The 23,127-nt window shown below is 35.7% G+C and overlaps 1 protein-coding gene across 1 annotated transcript in view; it reads right to left on the bottom strand.

Moving 5' to 3' along the window:
- Window positions 1–23,127, bottom strand: part of ULK4 (unc-51 like kinase 4) — a gene marked incomplete at its 5' end in the record, with an annotated part of 208,993 nt that overhangs the window by 93,449 nt on the left and 92,417 nt on the right. The window contains one exon of the mRNA XM_084202800.1: window positions 21,409–21,457. Coding sequence (XP_084058926.1) covers window positions 21,409–21,457 — 49 coding nt within the window. The remainder of the gene's footprint in view (window positions 1–21,408; window positions 21,458–23,127) is intronic.

Genomic DNA, 23,127 nt, shown 5'->3' on the forward strand with positions numbered 1-23,127 from the left:
TCTTCCAGCCTCTCCCCACTCGAGGTACTCCTAGAGCAGCTGCATCTGTTAGTTGATACCAAGGCACCAAACCACATTGCAGGAAACAAGGGAGAACTATCAATATTCCTCAGTGAACAGACTGGCAGAAATGCTGGAAAGTAATACAGCCAGCATTATTATCCCATGAGAAAGAGGACATTTCTTTCATGTTTCTGTCCTGGGCTTAGGCAGACAAGCAATTATGCTTTAAGCAAACTATATTCCTACTAGGACGCTATGCAGTCAAGGCAAGAGAAATTATGAACTGATTGCTGCAAATGAAAACTCTACATTGCAAAACACTATGTTTATTAGGTGTAAAAAAAATATTTAATAAAGTCTATTAATGACTACAGTGGTTTTTTGTGGTGCTATACTCAATAAATATTATCTAAAACAATAAGTTTGCTAAGTAGTGAAATTCATGTGTACTCTAAAGAAATATTATAGGGAGATTTTACTTGGCATGATTTTTCTGTGATTCATATCCATGGTCAGGCGGAGACAATTCATGATTGATTCAATACTTAAATTTCAACAACTTTCAAATCACTAGTCTTGTCCCTTCCTTCTGACATTACAGAAGATTACAGAATTGGGTATCTCCTCCATTTTAGCATTTTTGTTTCCAGATGACAAAACACTGAAAAAAATTAGAATGCATAGTACACTAACATATATGTTGGGTTTGTCGGTTTGGTTTTTTTTCATCAGTTAATTAAGGACCATGGACACGAACAAATCTTTACCATAATCACATTATTAAACACTTACAAACCCAGAAAACAAAAAACATTTTTAGTATGTTACAGTATCTTTGTAAACTAGAGGAATGGAGCTTATGGGCAAACTATCTCTATAAAGTTTCTTCTTCCATAAATTAGTGGTATATAATCTTCGTTCTCAATTCTATCTCAAGTTAATGTTCCTGATAAACAGTATGTGTATTACACAAACACACTTTCATACCCTATGCATCACAGTGTTATCTTGGCATTTATTCAAGAACTTGAAGATGAATATATTTTCTTCTTATGCCAGGCTGTGACTATGAATTCTAAGAACAAAAGGAGCTGAGGTCAGTGGTCTGAACAAAACTGAACTATGATAGTGGAGCAAGGTTAGAATTCAGAGTAGTCCCAACTCTGTGTGGGCACCACAGTGATTAAAACTCTCCTGAGTGGATTTGATACAAATATTTAAGCCAAATAAGAGTTGAAGCATTTGCTACCTTCTTAATGTCAGTTTACAAACATAGGTATTTTTATAATCCAGGCCTAAAAAAAGACAGTGTTTATATAGCCATCAAAAGCTTCATCGCTTTCAGAGGAAAAAGGAAACAAATCTGGTATTAAGAGCCATGTTTGGGTACATTTGGAAGGAGCAGTTTGTATTCACAGCCCGAGAATTTCTCAACTGGAACAAACAATAATAATAAAAAAAGACAACAAAAGGAAGTACAGTTTCTTATTCAATGTAAATACTAGAAACACTCTTGTAGACACAACAGGAAGGAAATTTACTGTTATCCAAAAGTCTCCCACAGACATACAAACCACTGATGAGCTTAACTTGGTGTCCAACAAACAAGCCACCAAGCCCATTCCCTAATTAAATTCTCTGCATTATTAACATAATTTTGCTTTATTACTGTTTACCAGAAGGAACAGGATGTAGTCAAGATGAAAAATTAAAAAGAACAAGTAAATGAATCTAGAGACTAGAAAGAGAGAATTTCAAGGTTGAATGACAATACTTTGCTTAAATTTTTCCAGGATATTGCTGCAGTTTCCAGACTCTACAGAGTTTGCTTTTATATTAGCTATGCCTGTGGCACCAGAACCAAAGACAGCATATGTATCTTGGTAATGTTGGTCGGGACAGAAATAGAATTTTTTCATTACATTGTGATTTTGATTCTTTTATTTGTTTTCTTCCTGCTTTGCATTTAATTCTTATTTTATCTCTACATGTGACCCTAGAAAAAGTGAACGCAAAGGTCACTTTTGTAGGTCATATTTCAGGTACATACATTTCAGAAACAGATTTATGAAGTGACAGCCCCATTTTAGCTCTATAAAATACTACATCATAAATGCAATGTCAGTCACAGGAATGAATATCTTCCAGCCACTGGAATTCACTGATATTGAAAGACAACTGTTCCCCTAGCCAGCAACAGACTGATGATGCTAGGCCACAGAACAGCATCTGAAAGAGAACTGATGAGAAAGAAGTAAAATGGAGAAAGAAATGACAGCTAACAAGAATAGCAATAGTAGTAATTATTATAACTCAAAATACACTTAAAATATGAGTTTTATAATATTTTTTAATGTGCTAATAGATTATTATTATTGTGAATTTAAGATGGGATCTAAGTAAAAGAGAATATACCTAGATTACATGTAAGGAAGAAATTATTTGCAACAAGGATTCTAAGACACTGGCATAGGCTACCTAGAAAAGTTATAGAAGCCCCATCCCTTTAACTGTTCCAGGCCTGGCTGGACAGGGCTTTGAGCAAACTGGTCCAGTGAATGACATCCCTGCCCAGGGCAGGGGGCTTTGAACTAGATGGTAGTCAAAGATTCCTTCCAACCCAAACTATTCTATGGTTCTTTGATTTAGTTCTTACCACTCAGAATATTAAACTGAGAAAAAAATACAAAAAATAGTAATTGCTCCACTGAGTATATGAACAAGAATATAGCAAAATGAATTTTGTACTACCCTGAGCCTTGCTCCCATAGCGACAGTCTCAATAGCATCAGGCAGTAGACAGTTTGTAAAATTTACAGTCACTCAGAACTACAGGGTCACTTGATACCCTACTGATACTCCCTGAAGCACTCTGTGCACTTGCACAAACCAAGTACCACTTCTGAAAACTCTTAGTCTCACCTGTTCTAAACTCAATTCTTACATTGCAAAGAAGAGCAATGGCACAACTTACAATTTAAAAGCTTAACTCACACCTAGAAGAACACGAGGAAAGGAAACCAATTCTGCTTCTCATAAGCATTTGAGAAACAGTATCAGATGCCATGACTTGAAAAAAGTATACCTCTTGCTATTAAATATGATATCATATTTAATTTATTCCATTTTCATCAGAGATTAACAGATGGTTCAAAGACAAAATCAGAAATTGCTAAGTTCAACAAAGTAAGAGGCTCTCCTAAGCAAGTTCTACATCTTTCTCAAAGACAGAGGAAGTTACACTGCATTTTGTTATTACAATTATTAAGAATATATTGAACCACATTTTTCTTTTTGCACGTCTTTCCAGGGTAATCTTCAAATAATTTATTATAGTTTTCTACATGGTCTCACCCCACCTCTTTCCCCAAGTCATTTCTATTTAAATCATACTGATCCAAGAAGTCAACTTTAAGAATACAGGTTTGAAAATTGCTATAGCTTATGAAAATAGATTCCATTTAATGACAGAGATATATTTCAGACATCAATATGTAGGGCATAGGTTCAACTCAAATCTTCCTGATTTTCCTCACTGTTAAGGCAATTATTGCCTGGAAACACAGGAGATTCCAGTGCCTTCAGAGTGTAACAAAGTGCCTTCAACCCCCTAAAGAATGAGGGCTTTTTGTCCTTCATATACCTTCATTTCAATGGTAAACAGGCAGTAAATGATTATATGAGAACTTATATCTATTGTTTTTAAGGAGGACAGGATCCATTAAATATGTATATACAGACACATGAACATACTTACACACACATTTTCTTATAAAGTATTTCAAATATGACATATGAAATTCAAATAAAACTATTCTAGTAATGCTGAAAAATTGATGACTTGAGACTCTATGCTGTTTGAGAATGAAGCTAGACTTTCAATTTCTTTAAGTATTTAAGACTTGAAACAAACATTCCCAGTGTGCACTGACACACTCACTAGGTTATCACACCACCTGTACCTCACAGTAGTTTGCCATCTTGCAAGAAATGTAGAGGACTTCAGTTCTTTAATTTCTCCTCACTTTTAGTGAAAGTCCAGATCATCAGTAGGCTCTGTGACAAGGAAAATTTAATATATACAAACTGAAGCAATGTCAGTAGGAGATGGTGAAAGATCTTAGTAAAACATCTTGCTTAGTAGTCAAAATATTTATTTTGAGCTTCAGAAACCCTGAGTCAGCTGTTTCCTCTAGGGTGATTTTGAACCTGGATCTGCACATAGGCCCTTCCCCTAAAGAATTCCAGATTGACATGCCACTGGCTACCCTGAGATCTGCCTTTCTCCTCTACCTCCCATGCAACTGGGGGCAGAAAATTCACCCTGAACAAAAGAAGCCTTTCTCAGTGAAACATCCAATTTGGAATAACATAATGAAACCCTGAAATAACCCCTATATTTGCTTTCCCAAACAACAGACTGGAATCCTGAAAAGAAATGGGCCGTGATCACACAATCACAGAATCTTCAGGGCGAAAAGGACCCACAAGGATCATTGAGTCCAACTCTGAAGTGAATGGCCCATATAGGGTTCAGCCCCACAACCTCAGTGCTCTTACCCACTGAGCTGATCAGCGAGGTTCTGCTGCTCTACCCAAGCTGTCTACCAGCAAAGAGCAGCTTTATTCTCATATGAATTGATAGCCTGAAAAGGAGTTGGATATTTTTAGATCAAAGTAGCATTTTGATGTCAAGAGAGAGTCATAAAATATCATTGAGAACTGAATTTAATAACACTAGAGGCTAGACAGAAATTTTAGCCCATATGTGGTGGCACACAACGTGTCATTGCACTGTAAAAAGAAAGAATAAAGAAAAATACTAAAAAGGAAACCAAAACCCAACTAAAAATCCCGCCCAAAACCAAACCAGAAAAAGCCCACAAAAACCCAAAGAATGGTACCACTGGATTAAGACAGCAAAGAAACATATTTTATTTGAAGAAATTAAAATATGAACTTTGTTAGAACACAGAATCTTAGCAATAACTAAATTAACATTTTTAATTACTCATAATAAGCCACCTCACAATTATTAGGTAGCTATATTAGTCTTTTACTTCACTCCATTCAATCTATACTCCCTGAACAGTTATTCATACTGAAAAATGTGTACAATAGATGTGAGGGAATAAAAGGATCAAAGAGGAAAACAGCTAAAATATATCTGAAAAGCTGGTAACAGAAATTTTACAAAAGCCAGGGAGAGGAGACTAGAGTATCATTAGCCATTTTCATATCCTAATGGAACATGCAAGTTTCAGTCTGTTACTAAGAGTGGGTCCATGGCAAAGAGCCCAAATGAGGTCTGAGAAAGCATAATGTACCTTTAATGATTGAAATAGCAAGAAAATTAAATCTAATCATGTTTCATTAAGCATACTTTAGCTCCCATTTTTACTAAATTATTCTATTATGATTTCCCAACTGTCTGTTGAAATAACCTTTTACAGCAATCTAATTCACCATCATAAACAAGTCTCATTTCTCACAATGAAGCCCCCTGGGATTAGTGAGAGGAGATGGAAAATCTAAACCTTGCCAATCCTGCAGCCACTAAGGTAACCACTCAGGGAGACAAAGATTTTTGTTTTCCTATTTGTGGCTGAGATCATTAAGATATAATTAGAAATGTATTCATGAGTATCAGAGCGTCTGTTATGGAGATGCCATTCGCCCAACAAGCATCCTCTATACTAGTCTTTAAAAAGCACAGGAGCAGGCATAATCCCCACTTCACTCTCTGGAGAGTTCTGCATTAAATGGACTGCATTAGACATCCCTCTCACTCCCTGATTTTTAATGGAACCTTATACATGCATGCAGTATTTTCTCAGGCTCCATTGTTACCATCAGAACTGCTGGTCTGTTTGCTTTCAGCAATATGCTCCTGCAGTGCCATCCAGATGTGAGCCCTAAAGATAGCTACGTGGAGGGAATTTAAATCCTGCTCCAGAACTTGACACAGGGCAAGCAAATGTAGAACTTGAGAATATACAGTCAGAAATGGATTGTTTACAGAATAATCCCTGGCTCTCTGCAGCAGTGAAAGGAGCTATCAGCCCTCATACACATCCATTCTGATTTAGCCAAACAAATGAAATATGCACTAAGGAGAAATATTGCACTTTACTCCAATAGGTAACTGAAAGAAATCTGTTTTTCCTTTGTAAAGACCTTAATTATTGCTAAACTTCATATCAAACAACATGACAACAACAGAAAATTAAAAGCAACGTCACCCACCGAACAGTGTTTAAGTATCTGCCACAGGGATCAATTTGGGGCTCCCAGTTAAACTGTAGAATGTAAACTGTCAGTCACTATATTTAGCATCATAATGTTTGAACAGGTTATTATCTAATTTGGTAGTCAGGAGTTTGAAAGGAACCCAGTATATCAAATAGAAAGAAAAAGAGTTGTAGGGCACAACTTTGCTTCCTGTACCCATAGGATTAGTAAAGAAATACTTGATCAAAACATCCAATGGGCAGAAACTGAACCTTGTAATATAAACAGGGGACTCAAAAGAGAAATCTGAGAGGAAAGGAAAAAAAATACCAAATTTCAGCTGAGTCTTGCAGATGATGCTCTATTATAATTGTAATTAGAAAGTTGCAGTGGGTAAACTAAGATTGTGTCATGGTAGGCATAATCTTTTTGTATACATATGGCTAATGAATCTACCTTAGCAAAGCAATGATTTTTAAGCTTGCCTATAAAACCATTAAAAAAAAATATTGTGAATCTAAACATTTACTACAATGAGTAAATGACTACAGGTAAAAACAGAAAGTAAAAAGTAGAATATTAAGATTTAAATTGTTTTGCTTTGGAAAGCCAAGACTGTCAGTGGAAGACTGACATTCTAAAATCTAATTATCACCCTGCAATACAAACTCTTCAGGAAGACATTAACACAAGGAATGCATAAAGAATACATGACTGAGGCCAAACCAGGCAAATTTCTTGATAAATGATCAGAGTTCAGGTGCATAATGTGGAAACCTCTGCCAGCCAGAAACCATTCACAGATATTCAATATTCATTTACAAACTCTATTGTGCAACACACAATAGCTCAGTACCTTACTCATCAGAATACAGCTGGTCAATAAAGGTACGGTCAGCAACTGCCACATTCCTATGCCAATATTTATTTAGATGAGATTAAGAGATGTACCTCAGCTGTTTGACAGAACAGTGATAATATCACAGTAAAATTCTGGTCACAAGATCAATAAATCTTACTCTGAAAAACATGCATCCCAGATTTACTTCAATATATATTTTTCCTTAAATGCCTTCTCTTTGCCTTGACATTTACATTAGCAGGAACAATAAATTAGCAATTTGCTCCTAATCAGCCTGACAAACATGAAGTGTGGAAGAAGTGAGATTTTGCATTAATATTGCTTCTACAGCAAAAATAAATTAATTTTTAAATGTAGACATTAATCTCCTTGGGTAAACATTGATGGTGATTCCTTTCTGTAACAACCCATTTAAAATTTTTCATAAAATTCAAAGAAACTATGGTAAGGTAATGATTTCTCCCTATAACTTGCTAGTTAAAGGTCATAAAGGACACACTTTGGTACTAGACTTGTGAAGTCTCACGTTAGAAGTAATCTGTCTTTTTGCAGCATCTGCCTTTCACACGTTTGCATCGTGGTGCTACAGCCCCTCCTCTTCCATAGGTCTCCACGTGGTGACACAGAAGTGGGGTGGGAGTGACGGAATGCTGCAGGGCTGCACTCCAGCCAGCAATTACAGACAAAAGTAGCCCTTCCAGCTTCCCCAGGCTGTTCTCCTGCTCCCTCTTCTGCTGCTCACAATCAACTGTCACAGAACCCTTGGGACCAGGCACATTCCTTCTTTTTTAAATCACACAATACAGTATGAACACTTACAAGGTCACAAAGTCTTTGAGATTGTCACACACACATGTATATATATGGACATATTTTATTTATCACACCCATGCACACATATATGAATATTACAAAATTACAATCTGACTTTGAGAAAAGAACGAAATAAACAAAATGAAATGTGTCCAAGGTGTGGGCACTGCAAGACTATGAGAATAGGAAAAATGCTTAAAGAATGGGAGGTGAGATTTATCAGTTACTGATAAAAGTAGGGTAGGATGAACAACAAAAGATAAAGAATTGAATTTGTTTAATCGTATTCACAGCAGAACCAGTCACCAATCTAGAAGATTAACTACTTTAGTTGCAATGCTTAAATTAAAATGTAGGAGAAAGGCAGTAAGTGCTATGAACTTTCGGAGGAAAGGGGTGTGACAGAAGTAAGATGGATTCTGAAAATGATGATGCCAGTTAAATCTCTAATTTAAAAACGAGCACAATTATCTCTTTACTCATCCCAAACCACCTTCCAAATATTTTTCCCTAAGTGGGAAAATTGTCTAATTATAATGACTGAGTGATGTTTTGATGTAATAAAAATGCTGCAAAAATGGGCTACATTAAACATTGACAACTCTGAAACTTGATCATAAACAATGGCTAAATATTAATTCTTAAAGAAAATTCAAACTTCTTTGTGAATTCCCCAAATTAGTGTTAATTTTTAACTCCACAGCCAGCCAAATAAACAGCACAGACTGAAAATTAACCTCATAACTCAAAGCTGTATATTTTTAACTAGCTAATTTCTCTAAGAAGCCACTTGCTTCAGAAAACAAGTCAATCTGTTTAAGTCATAAAAAATTTAACTGGTTCCTCAAATAAAAATGGGAGTTTTAAGACAAATTTCTGCAGCTAGTAACTAAAATAGTGCAATACAGAAAGGTTCCCATGCATTAATTTTTAGTATATAAAGCAGAATGTGACTCAGTTCAAATAGAAGGTCTACCTACCCTAGCAACATATCTAAAACACTCAAAAACAGAAGCAGCCCTACATGACAGGTATACTGAACATTTTCCTTAGCCTCCAGGAATTCACAGTTCAAGGACTTTGAGCCAGAAGCAGAGTTTATACACATGACAGCTCTCAATGGATTTTTGGTCCATTAATTTGTCCAGTCTATTTTTTAATTCAAGTAAACTGAGGATGCCATGGAGCAGAGCTGAAAGCTGAACATAACCCTACAGGAAAAATAAATTGACCTTTTGTCAATTTTTCAGATCCCAACTGCAAGTTTTCTTTAGTTCTTATAATACAGATCTTGTGAGAGTGGAGACACTGAGCAGCACTACTGTTCCATATTCACCTGACTATGATACATATATGTTAACCACCACCTTTCAGATTAAAGCATACAGAAGGATAATCTCTTTCACAGTGGCCATTCCAGACCTCTAACCATCTCTGTTTTGTTTTTTTTTCTTTACACGATTTACAGTTCTACTGTAAACATTTTGAGATCGGGAACCCAAAATCCACACATGGAGTAACATACAGGATGTTTCTCTGCCTACCATTGCAATACTTCATCTTACAATGAGTAACATTCAGTGTGTTTTCCAGACTAGGACAAAAGATTAAACACATGTTTTTATTAGACTGTGTTTTCATCTAACCACAATATCTCATTCCTGAGTGATAATGGCAATGCATCTTGCATCACTGCATATGCAGAGCTGTGACCCGAGATAGCAGTCTCACATCGTGCAATACTTCAAAACACAGACAGGTTTTGTATCTGCTTTGAAAAGGGGTGCAAATGAAACTGAAAGTGAGTAGTATTAGGTGTCAAAAAACTTGAGAGGATTTTAATTACATGAATAATCACAAGATCCTGAAGGTTATCCACAAAACTTCTATCAAAAAAAAGGCACAAATCAAGTATGATAAAACAACATGTCAATGCTGAACAGGTTTATGACTACAAAAAAACCTAAACCAAATCCAGCCAAACCAAATACTGATTAAGAGGGTGAAAACCCTGCATTGTGAACTTTCGAAAAAGACTCTGTTTGCTGAAAAAGTGAGAGGGAGAGAACATGAGCACCAATTGTGTTTCTATCCAAGCCTTAGGGCTGTCTGTAGTGATGGTCAGTCCAGACCTCTCACTCATGGTGCTGTTGGTGAAATCCATCACTAACGAATATAAGCTCAATAGCCTTCTGCCTTAAGATCCCAAGCCTGACAGCCTGATCTGTCATCTAAAATGAAATTCCTGATAAAATGTTCAGTGAGCATGGAAAAAGGTTATAAACTCTTCCTTCAGGCTGGACTGGGGGAACAATAACAGAATCATTCCTGATAGAAGGGGCTAGACAGAACAAAGTACTATAAAATGAAGGACTAAAGAATTTTTATTAAAGTTTTCTATCAATATAAAGTGACAAATAAAAGAAAAAAATATTTCCCTATTAGTGCAAAAAGTCATGTATTTTCCATACTTTTAGAAGTCTGGGGGATTTTTCACACATAATTCTTCGCCTAAATACTATAAATGCCTTCTTACTACATAATTCCAATATTCTACAAATTAACTGTCCTAAAGCTCATAGAGTTTTAAAAAAAAAAAGGTCTTAGTTGACATTTAAGTAAACTTGTTTTCCAAGAAATAAAATCTAATATCATCAGCTTTATCTGTCATGTGGAAAGCTGAAGTTAGTATGTCCCCTTAAAGGTGAGAGCTGCACTGTTTGTAAGTAAAAATATAATCACTACGAAAAATTCTCCACAGTAATATTCAAATTACTCGATCCCAAAATTTAAAAAAAAAACCTGTTTAAAACACTGTTTAAAAAACCACAAGACTCATATTTCAGGTAACCTTGCATAAATGTCCGAGTGCATTGAGAGAAAAAACAAGTTGGCAGAAACACTCAGTGATTTTATACACCCATCCATTCAACCCTGACCTACAGTCTGCCTTGGATTTGGTTCATAAAACACCACCCTCATGCAATACAAAATGTAGATGGCTCAGATAAAGAAGAAATGGGAGGGGAGCCAAGCTAGCTGAATAAGCACTGCCAATTCAGTCCATCCACTTTGCTTACTTAAAGGTCAAACCATACAAGTTATTAGGAAGCAGGAAAAAGATGAAGAGCTCAGAAGCTCAAACTCACCTGAAAGACTACTGACCTGGATCCTAGTCTAGAGGAGTTAATGTCTCTAAGTTTAATAGGCTCAGTGTATGGCAGCTACAATACTAGGAGATAACCTGTGGGGTAATTTTTTTTCCAGTTGGTTGATTTTTAGGAAGGTGTACTGGACTAGGACAATCGTATCACAGAATAGCATATGGTTGAAGGTGCCTCTGGAGCTCTCCAGTCTATCTGGCTGCTTGGCTCAGGCTGCATAGACTCTCCAAGCATTGAGATGTTACAACCTCTCTCACCTCTCATTCTAGTGTTTGACCACCCTCCCCACAGCAGAAAGTTTCTTTCTCTATCAAGCTGGAATTTCCCATTTCCAGCTTGTATTCATCCTGTTGTCCTTCCATTGTGCACTGCTGAGTCAAGTCTGGCTGCATCTTCTCTGTACCGTCCCATGAGGCAGCTACAGGCAGGACAAAGACCCCCACCCCCAAGATTTCTTTGAGAAGGTTGTATGAAGCTTGCTCTCTCATCCTCTCCATGTGTGCCAGGTGCTCCAGACCTCCTGATCATAAGGGTGGGCTTGCTCCGAGATGTCAAAGGTTCAGGGTAAGCCCTCTTACACCTTTCACAATATGAACAGTATTTGAACACCAGATATTTCAAATAAGTTTAGCCTCCCAAGAAAAAGTAACTTTTAAGAGTTGTTCAAACAACCACTATTACCGCATTTGTAATTGGAGTGGTTTAAGGGAAGTTCTAACTACGAGCATCCGGCAATGTCCAAAGGACAACTGGCAATGCTCTAAATACAGGACAAACCTCGTGGATATTGAGCAACAGTCAAGGGCCAGCACACAGCAACAAGCAGAAGCTCTACCCTTTATAGGTGCAGAGCAACTGTTGTGTTCAATCTTGAGTCATCCCTGAAGGGATCATTCAGTACTTCATACCATAACTCTGGATAAATATTAGAGTTATAGTTACTCATTAATTGCTTTAAACTGCACCATCACCTGTAGCGGACACTGAGATGGCTAAGGCCCCGTGGAGGATGTAAGCCTAGAGATACGGAAATGCTGAGTCAGAATAGCTAAGCCTGGAGTCTTCACTTAGGTGCTCTGGCCTAGCTCATCTCTCTGTGACCCTACAGGCTAGTTTTCCCTAACCCTTACAATTTGTCAGTTTTCAATCCCTCCTAATCCTATATAAGTAGCCACCCTGGCCCATTCTGGCCAGAAGAGCTGCCATTGGAACCCTTTGCAAACTCCCTGCAAATAAACCATCATGGAATCTCCGAGGCTGCCTTCTCCTCTCTCTCCATCTGCTTTGTGGAAGCAACTGCGGCCAGCATCTTAGCAATCAAAGAGCTGAAATTATAAAAGAGCTGAAAATCACTAAGAGCTGATAATCAGCTCTTAGTAGCATACACACTAAAATATTATTGTCTAGCATTAGAAAGCAATTCATTTAAGGTGTAAATAGCTGAATTTTCTTCCTACGCAGGAACATAATGTTGTCACAAAATTTGGGTACTTAATTTTTCTCTCAGAAGTGGAGCTCCAGGTGATTTAGTAAATAATTTCATTTCCTCCCCTAACAGGAACACTGGTTCAAAGTAATTTTGCAGATAAGAAAGAGAATGATAGAAGGATATGCTTTATCAATACTTCTCCTTTTGTAAAAATCCAATTTATTATGCAGAATATCACTTTATACTATTAAAATTATTTAAAGGATGGCTCTGCTTCCTCTCACTTCTTTCTCCATCAGCAATCTTATTGGGGACAGATTTACTCAGACATACAGCTATAAAATAGGCTGCCCATATTTACTTAGTGCTTCTCATAAAAAAACCTGAATACCTTCTAAATATTAATGAATTCATCTTCCCTACGTTCTTGTGATGTACATCTATAGTTTAGACATTACCTTACCATAAGAAAAAAATCATTTAAGAATTTTGTTTGACTAAGGTCCAGCTGAGACATTAAACAAGCTTAGTTTCAGAATTATGAGAACCAAGGCCTGGTTTTCTCAGAGTAAAGGTATTCATTGGACACCCAAAGGACAGAAGCATAACAAGCATATGGTGAAAAAGAGGGGTTATACAATTTTCCCAGAGTCAAGAATAAATGTGGATCAGCAGAAGGAATAGGAAGCAGTTTTCTCAATTCTCTCACTACTCTGTCAACAAGCCTATTTTTCATCCCAAAAATCATGTACTTCAAGATTTCAGTTTTTTCATTAACATGTTCTAAAATATTTGTAACAAATACACATTTAACTACTTCAAAAAGAAAGTTATATTAAAGACAGCCAAAATTATTTAACTCAAGTAACTCTACAAGAAAGGCTGAAAAACAGCCTATTAATACCATTCAAAAAACCAATATCAAACCCCAATAAATATAATTATCTCAATGTGATGGATGGAAAGCAAATAATTCCAGCTCTGTTTAAAGCTGGCAGCTGTTAGCTCAGACTTAGGTGGAGACATCTTCATGACTTGCTGCCACATAACTGACTGCAGCACAGACAACCCTTAAGCTCTGTGGTCGTAACAAATGCTGAAAGCCTAGCATACATCACAATGATATTGAAAAAGCAAAATGTTTCTTCCATCATTGGCAGGAAAATGCCTCTGCAAAAGAGAACTTCTGTTGACCTTATCACTGGGGAACAAAGGGCTGGAGACCAGTGCTATGAAAATGGACCTGGGGTCCTGGTTGATGGCAAGTTGAACATGAGTCAGCAGTGCCCTGGCAGCCAGGAGGGCCAAGTGTGTCCTGGGGTGCATCAGGGACAGCATGGCCAGCCAGGCAAGGGAGGGGATTGTCCTGCCCTGCTCTGCACTGGGGTGGCCTCACCTCAAGTGCTGAGGGCAGTTTTGGGCACTACAATGTAAGAGGACATCAAACAGAGTCTATCCAGAGAAGGGTGAAAAGATAGTGCAAGGTCTCAAGAGCAAGACCTACAAGGAACAGATGAGGTTACGTAGCTTGCACAGCCTTGGGGGGAAAAGGCTGAGGGGAGACGTCATTGCAGTCTGTGACTTCCTCAAGTGAGGCAGCAGAGGCGAGGTGAAGATCTCTCGCTGGTCGCCATCAATAAATGACAAAAGGAAATGGAATGGAGCTGCATCAGGGGAAGCTTTGATTGGACATTAGGAAAAGATTCTTCACTGAGAGGGTGGCTGGGCACTGGAAGAAGCTCCCCAGGGAAGTGGTTGCAGCACAACACCTGACATAGTACAAGGAGCATCTAAACAATGCTCTTAGTTATATGATGACTAAGGTAGTTCTGAATGTAACAGAAGTTGCTACATTCTATGATCCTTCCAACTGCTATTGCTATATGGTTCTGCTATTGCTCTACCCATATGCAAAACCACCACACACCACATGACAACATCTGGGGAAAGAAAGCAAATGTCATGGATTCTTGTTATTAATCACAATCAGAAATTGTGTTTATAGCAAACATTTTGGCTTCTAATAATTTTGTTGTCGTCTGTTAAGAACACAATAGTTACACATGAATAACAGTTAAGAATTCATTCCATGTACAGTGTTAATAATTGGAAAGATCACTTGACCGTAACAGATTAACAATCCAATTCAGCACTAATCAAACATTTATATGTATAAACACTTCCTCAGAAACTCCTGACTTAAACATCACTAAAAAAAAGAAAATAAATCTGTTTCTGAAAATAAAACTTTCTATCCGCAGGATTCCTCTCCCTGCTAAAAAAATCTCAGGAGAGATCCACTTAGAAATGTTTTTTTCCAGGAGTACAAATTCAGATGCGCAGCCTTATCCCTTTAAAGTATACACTATTTTCAAGTCAGTAATTTAAAAGAGATAAGTAGTCTAAGGAATCTCATCCTAAAACTGAAAAGTGCTTAAGCAACTTAACAGAACAATGAAAAATCCTAACATTCCTACCAAAGAAGCCATATTTTATTCCTGGAAAATTGGAAATTAGCATACTGTACTTTTACAGTGCCTTTTACAGTATCTTCTTGGTGTATAGAAGCACTCCTATTAATTTCATTTTACATTAAAAACAGAATAAATATAATACCTTACTGAATGTTGACACAAGACTTCAATGCATTGGTAAGAAAATTGTCAGTTTGGAAAGGATTTAAACCATTCTCACCAGTGAAGTGTTTTTCTCACAGTAAATTTTACACTAGCATTACATTTATCTTCTTTAAATGATATCTTATAATTTTTTCTCATTCCAAATACATAAATTCTAAGATAGTTCAACACTTTTTCACTAGTTTCTCCTAAACCCATCTTTGAATATTAAATGCCTTTCAAAAACTAGCAATTATTTTGCTTTATAAACTACCCATTAAAATAGGGTTTTGGCATTTTCATTTTCAGAAATCCTCATAGATTACATTCCTAATCTGTCACAGCAGTTTTAAATACATAGCAATTTTATGCCACAGCATATATTTTGACTATTAGATATAGTAGTTTTCCCTAACAGCAGTAATGTACTGGTGAAATACACCAAAAAGAGCCATTGCATTGAACACTTTTGTAACAGCATCGAAAATACAGAGAGGAATAGGAATGCCCCACACAAAGGTATTCAAATAAATAGTATTTCCTGTTCTTTAAAACACATGTAGACTAAGCATTCCCAGATAACTTTGTGTTGACTTTTCTACTAGAGAGCTGATTCTAAGTTAAGGATTGAGTATGCCTACAGCCTGGTGTGAGATGGCCAGAGCAATTAATCAGCATCAATCTCCTCAGGCAAGCACTGAGCTGACTTCACACTAAATGCTACAGTTTTTATTATTTGCCAAATTTACTATCCTAATTTTCTCCAGCAGATGAGTTCCACAGCATAAACTTGTACTTTTGACAGAATATAAGAGAAAGAGTCTCCTAGTCTTTTGTTTCAAGTACTCATCCTGGATGGCTTATGGCTTACTTGCAAGAGTTAGAAACGCTCTTCCCATTCTTTAGACACCCAACAAGATGTGCACCACACTGTACTAGGAGGTGCTTTCCTTAACAGACACAAGTAAACTAATGCTTCAAATGCTGCAATAACCTGATCCATGTTCTTCTCTACTTATCATCCATGTGGCTGCTAGACAGCAAAATACCTCCACCTCTTCTGTCAAATGATACATGACTGTAATCTCTCACCAGAAAATAGAAACCAAGCAAAAGAGGAATGATGAGGCTCTTCTTTTTCCTCTCCAGTGTTCTTTTTCTCCATATTTTCACAGGTAAGACTGGCCATAAAACAACTATTATTTTTAAAACATTTTAAGTGGATGGCTTTGTTGCTTTAACTGAATCACAAGGAGTGGCATCTCTGACCATAAGAATTTCCTGTGACTTTTTTGTCCTATTAAAATTCAAAATGAATATAGAACCCAACCATTGTTTCCAATTGGATGCTATACAACTTCTTTTTCACAACATTTTTTTCTTTTTTACTTGAAGTACTTTGGTTAAAATTATTTTAAATTTAAAAAAAAAAAATCCAATCTAAGTATACCAAAAGAAACTAGTTATACATGGCTATGTGTCCTGTATTCAGACAAAATTTCCACAAAACTGTCAGCTTTCTTGAAAAGAAGTTGGTACACAAGAAAGCTGGCATGGCCTGTTTCTTCTAAAGTGCACATTTATCTATTTCTTATGTAACTATTACAATTTTTCTTTTAATTATGCTTAGCTCATATTCTCTCCCTTAGTGGTAATATTGAACTCTATTTTCATCTGCAATTACAACAAAGTAAGCAAAGTATACCTTCTAAAAGGACCAGTGACTGCCACCATAACATGATTTTGAAGCATTTTTGAGTGCCCAAGCATAGGTTGACTGCAGTCTATCAAAAACATGAATAGTATACAGTCCTCTAATTTAAGATGTTCAACACAGCCATCCCAAGATGCACAGGGACAGCTAAAACTTTCAAACCTATACACAACTAGGAAAAATAAAAATATTTGAACAGAACTGCAAAGGGAAATCTATTGGTACTTTCATACAAAGAGGTTTCCACTGTATTTGAAGGAAAATAATTTAAAATATGTAATTTTGAAATTTAAAATTAATTATTTCACTAATGCAAACAGAAGAGGTGGACTTGCTTGTGTTAAGAATAAAATAACAATATAAATAAAACAACCACTGTGTTTGAATAGCCTGCGCAGCTTTAACATGAACACATCTACTACAGATCATATTTAATAAGAAGATATAATTTTTAAACTGTAATATTCAACCTTACTATAAAGTAATTTTTATTGAAAGACTATGCCTTAAACTTTAACTGCCTGCTAAGATCCAGAAATTTGAAAAAAAAAAAATTACAGCAAAAACTGATGGCTATTATAATATGCTGGTGTGACTAAAAGCTACACCAGAGATTTTAATAGGATAAGCACAGAATTGACTACTGGGCTTTAAAAACAGAGTAGCACTGAGCTCCTAATCACAAGCATCATTAACTTTAGTTTTAAAACTTAGCAGCAGAAAAATAGAATTTCACCAACTACACAGAATTTCTTTTCTATGCAACAGCTTACATTCAGGCAACACTAAATGAAGATCAGGTAATATTTATGATGTTAGCCTTTTAAAAACAACATAAAATAGAAAATAACATTTATGTCAACTTCATTGCTTGCTACTCAGCAAAATTTTGGTAGCAATCTAAAATACAAATAGCCATAATTAACAAAAATGGCACTTTTTGTAAACACTTCCAAATCCTTTATCAACCTCATTCCAACATTATAACATAATAATCAAAATCAATACTTTGTGAATTATAAACTGATATTGAAGGCAGATGGCATAGGTTTGACATTGCAAAATATATTAGAAACAAAATACTAAGGATGTAGCAATAAAAGGCAGCAAGAAAGTACAACATTAAATATTTCCTACAGTAACTTTTCCTGCTACAACCCCTTTGTAATCAACAGCAGTCATTTCATATTTATACCTTATATCAACCCAAGTTTTGGCATTATTTACATAACCATGGAATTTAGCTCACCATATTTTATCTTGCTACCAAGGGGAGTTTGCATCTTTTAATTTTTTCACATTATGACATCAGCTTTCCTTCTGATTTTCAGCCCTTTACTGTCCTGAAAATACTTGTAAATTGTCAATAGGTCACCATTTTTCCACAGATACATATCACTACATTTTCACTGACCACATTAGACATTATTGAAAGATTGATGTCTACTCATATTGCAGTCACAGCTTCATATTGCTTCGTAGGACTACTTATAATCTACATAACCTCTAGCACCAGGATCTGGAATCATGGCACTATGAAATTAATTTGCATTCAGGTAAGCCATTAAATTCACCCTGAAGTTCTGTAAAGAACTGTATACAGGTTTTTCACATACTCACAAACCACATCATTAATGTGCACTTCCTAAATGCAACTGAGTGTTGAGAGATGAATGAGTGCAGAAGGTTTCCAGGGGAACTGGAACTCTATTTAAAGCCTCTTACTAATTAACTCAGTGACAAAACCCTAGTTCAGGTGAAGATAAATTATGGCTATTTTCTTAGAACAACTTTTTAGGTAGACAGTAACAGATTTTTTTTCACTGATCCAGTTCTTTTGCCCAGCAACTATAACATTTACAAAATTGTAGTCATAAGTGATGTGAAACGGTACTTTTCATACGCTTTGACTGAATTCAGAGATCTAACCAGGAGAGATGATAGAGGATAAAAAAACCTTGCCAAATATCAGTGTTACTGCTTAGACCACAACATTGGGTAGTGCACAGTATAAGAGGTAATATACCCCTACACTGATGAGCAGTGAAAAGCAGTCATATTAAAACTTACTTCTTATGAACTGCTCAGTATCTGCAAACCATCATGTCCTTGCTACTGTGCTAGCTAGATTAAAGCTAGTACATTCAACCCCACTTGGATTGCAGCACAGTCTAGAAACAAAGACTGCTCATGGAAATGCTTTTCAATTTTAAGCCCACAGTATTTCCCTTCAGAGTCTAACAGAGTCAATGTACTGCCAGTTGCATTGCAGAAAATAACATGAACTATATTTAATGATACACAGAAAATACACATTGGATATTAAGTCTTGGCATAGAAATTATTAAGTAGTAGTAATAAACCATGGACTAGATAGTAATAGCTCTGCATTCAATTACTGTCAGAATAAAATGGAGTATTGCCTCTGAAGCATAATTCAATAGTTTAGGGTCTGGTAAAGGACTAGGTATAATAACATAGATCTCAACTATTTGTGTTGATCCTTGAAACCCATAAAGTATAAACTTAGGCAAAGACTAGTTTATAGAGAATAACGGGAATCAAATTATATGCAACTCCCTTCACCCATATGACTGAAAATTATTTCAGAAACCTTTAATGAAGAAGTTTGTTAATCTGTCCTGTTCAATCTATTCTGTTCAAAAGAAAAGCAGCCAAATGATTAATCCTTCCAGTCTGATTTAGTCCTGGCTCATGAGTTTTCCCAACTGCCTACCACTCCTTGCTGAATTCAGTTTTCTGTAGGGAAAACAGAGGAAGGGGTTGCCACCCTCCTTTGCTGTTTCTGGTGTTACATCTCGCATCCCTTGACCCAAACAAGACCACAGCTCACAGCCAGTACATTGTTAAAGCTCAAATGCTGGATATGGCAACTGAAGCAATTAATTACAGGTGTCCTCTCTGAACAAAGCATGTTGAAAGGGGAAATTTTTCTCTCCCTAAAAGCTACACAATTTTTCCCCAACTCCAGCCATCAGCTCAAAGACAGCCTTAGGGCTTCAAGAGAGCTGCAAAACCTTGAGAGACCACTAGTGATGCAGACAATTTTGAGCTGCACTGCTTTACTCCCTAAAAAACCAGGGAACTATTTCTAGAACTCCTGAGGTCAAACTGCATGTGGAGAGGTAAGGAGGGAGCATTTATGACTGACTACAGCTTGTCCTACTTACATGGTATGACAAACACATTTTAAATTCCATGACTACAGATACATTATACAAAAATATTCAATACCTGGGAATATTTTGAGAGATCATAACCATGTTCAAATGCTCATAGCTATAAACTAACATATATATATATATAAATTTCAAGATTCTAGAACCTGAAGACATGTCAAATATTAACTAAATATTTAAGGGTATTAATATGAAACATTTGACTTCCATATTTTACTGGATTCTTCTTTTATTAATACCCAAAATTAGTACTCATCCTATGTCAAAACTATCTATGAAGTCCAGTAAAATGTATGGTTTTATTCTCAGTGCTTATCACAAAAAGAGATTTGTAGGTATATGTATAAAAATATCATAAAGCCTGTGTTCTGTATGCTGCTGGAAAAAATCTATCACTAACAAAGTTACTTAAATAAAAAATGGCTTATCGAGGTATGCACTATTAAAGAGATTCAAAATGATAGTAAAATAAATCACTGCAAAGGAAGAGTGAAGATTAAAATACTGAAACTTAAGAAAGGCATATCAAAATTGATTCAGAATCCCATTTATGAACCTCATCTACCCTGAAGACTGAATTTCAAGAATGATAAAAAAGCAAGTATGCAATCTGCCTGCATTACATAAATTAGGTGTATTTACTCAATGCATATTTAGTATTCATCAGGAGTATGCTTACAAGAGAGGACACTTACCTGACAAAACTTCATGAACTTAGAAATTTAAAAAATTAACAAGAGACTGGAATTTAACAATGAGAAGGCTAATGGATAGTTTAGTACCCAGCTTCCAAACTAGCCTAAAGATATCTCTTCTTCATGAACATATTTGTTTTGCAACATTTCAGACAAACAAACCGGACAGTTTTCATTACCTTTATAAGTGGCAGATTCTATTTAGGGATGGAAGTTCCACATGTGACTATCTCAAAATCATATCCTTGATACTTTATATTGAAAGAAATTCTAAAAGCAAATAGTAGGATTTGAGACTACCGTGCCAACATTATCAAATTTGAATTTGATGTTATTAAATAAAATGCAACTTCCTCAGCATTTCTTGTATGCCCTTACCATATATATCACTCTAATTAAGAATCAAGCTCATTAATTCTATTTTTAGGGGATTTTTTTGATTCAAAAAGAAAAAAGTACTTATCTTGAAGAAACTTCTCATACAGGTGGACTAATTGGTAAGAACTTCCTAAATGATTGCTTACTCTAGATTCTTTTGTTTTGTTAGACTGCTTCATTTGATTTTACAAACGTCTTATTATTTCATCAACATTACTAATATAAGTTATAGTTAGATATGATTTGGGAGACAGGATATCTATCTGTTAGATTATATATCTATATTAAAAATTATTCTTACCAAGATGACTTGAAAAAGAGCTGGAAAAAGATGGTTTTCTTCCAGGAGGCTGCAAAAACATATTTTAAGATTTATTTAATAACAGAGGAAGTGAATTCTGATTTAACACACTAAACTCAAAAGAGGAACATAGCAGTAGAATAGCTGTTGCCAAGATCCATGACCCAGAACCTTAGCCTTTGACTAGCTCTCAATACAAATGACCTCCATTTCAGATATTAAACAGAAACAGCAATGTTATATACTGCTTTGGAAATTATTTCTAGGTCTGCTTCACTGATGCAATTCAAGTGAGTAGAACAGTAATTAATTTAGCATTTTTTAATGGCAGTAATTAATAAAATGCTGCAACTATACCACTACACATACTATGAAACAGAGCGCACCATTAACTGTCTGAATCAATAGACTCAGCACACATAGTGAAATTATAAATATGCTGTGGGTTTTTTTTTTAAGAATGCCATGTTAACTAACTTCTTGGGTTTAACATACTTATATGTTTGTCATACATTTGTCAGATACTTGACGATGCTGAGCAGTAGTGGCCCAAAAGAAGTCACCTATATTCTTCTGCTTTTCAAAATCAGGCAAAACCCAGCATTATATGCTTAAAGAAGGAATATTCTCAAAAATCAGTAATGTTTTACATCAATGCAATGTTCTCTATTGCTGGAGCACAAAATACTGTATTAGTAAAGCATGTGTGTCTCACACACTATGACGACATATGAGTCACATGATTAACTGTATTATATTTTACTGCTTTTTACTGTATTATATTGTCCAATTGGAAGAATGATTGTCACCTTTTCTTACACACTATACTAAATGCATATTCACAAAACACCACAGAGAACACCCAATTGTGTGCCTCAAAATTTTTTTGTTGCGTCACCATAATGTCACAGAAGCACTTCATAAATAATTGGTAGGTTTGGCTTTCTGACACAGCAAAGATAAGTCTGCATCAAGAAGTCCATGTGGCAAATGTAGAATTCAAACACAGAGAACATGTCTGGGATCTCAGTGTACAACACTCTACAAAGTTGCCTTGTTAGTAGTATGCCAGCTAAAAATACCAAGTTATATTACACAGTTCACTGTGAATAAACAGCAGCAGTTATTTTTGACTAAAACAAGTATTTAATTTCATGTTTGAAGTTTTACTGTGTAAAGCTCTATATTGGCTTCTGGTAAAACAATCAGTTTAATTCTGTTTGGTAAGTTATTTCTTAAAAAGAACTCATATATACTTAGAATCACATAGTTCAATTTAAGAGTTTTTATTCATGTCCAATAAAAGGAGAAGGTCTTATTTTTTTGGATAGTATAAGCTAAAATACTAGACTGTGAACTAAAGCCACTAAAAGGAATTTCACATTCTCCTCTATGAATTTAATGAAAAAATCAGAGGGGCTAGAACAGACATCCAAAGGTTATGAAAGAAATGCTTCATTTAGATTAATGTTACCTGTAAGAGCCCTGGTTGTTCATGTTTGCTGGAATCCCATCTCATAAAGGAAATATAATAAGGAATGAAAGCCATGCTTAGAGAACAACAGTATCTATGAACAACTCAGAATTACTTCTAAGTAATGCAGATATATGCATTATGTATGAATAATGGTTTACTTTTTCATACTGTTTTTCTATTTCTCTGATCCTTGCCTTCACCTAAATGTGATAATGATTTTATGACATAGAATCTATATGAGT

This window comes from Fringilla coelebs, assembly GCF_963513975.1.
Source record: "Fringilla coelebs genome assembly, chromosome: 1".
Classification (NCBI taxonomy): Eukaryota; Metazoa; Chordata; class Aves; order Passeriformes; family Fringillidae; genus Fringilla; species Fringilla coelebs.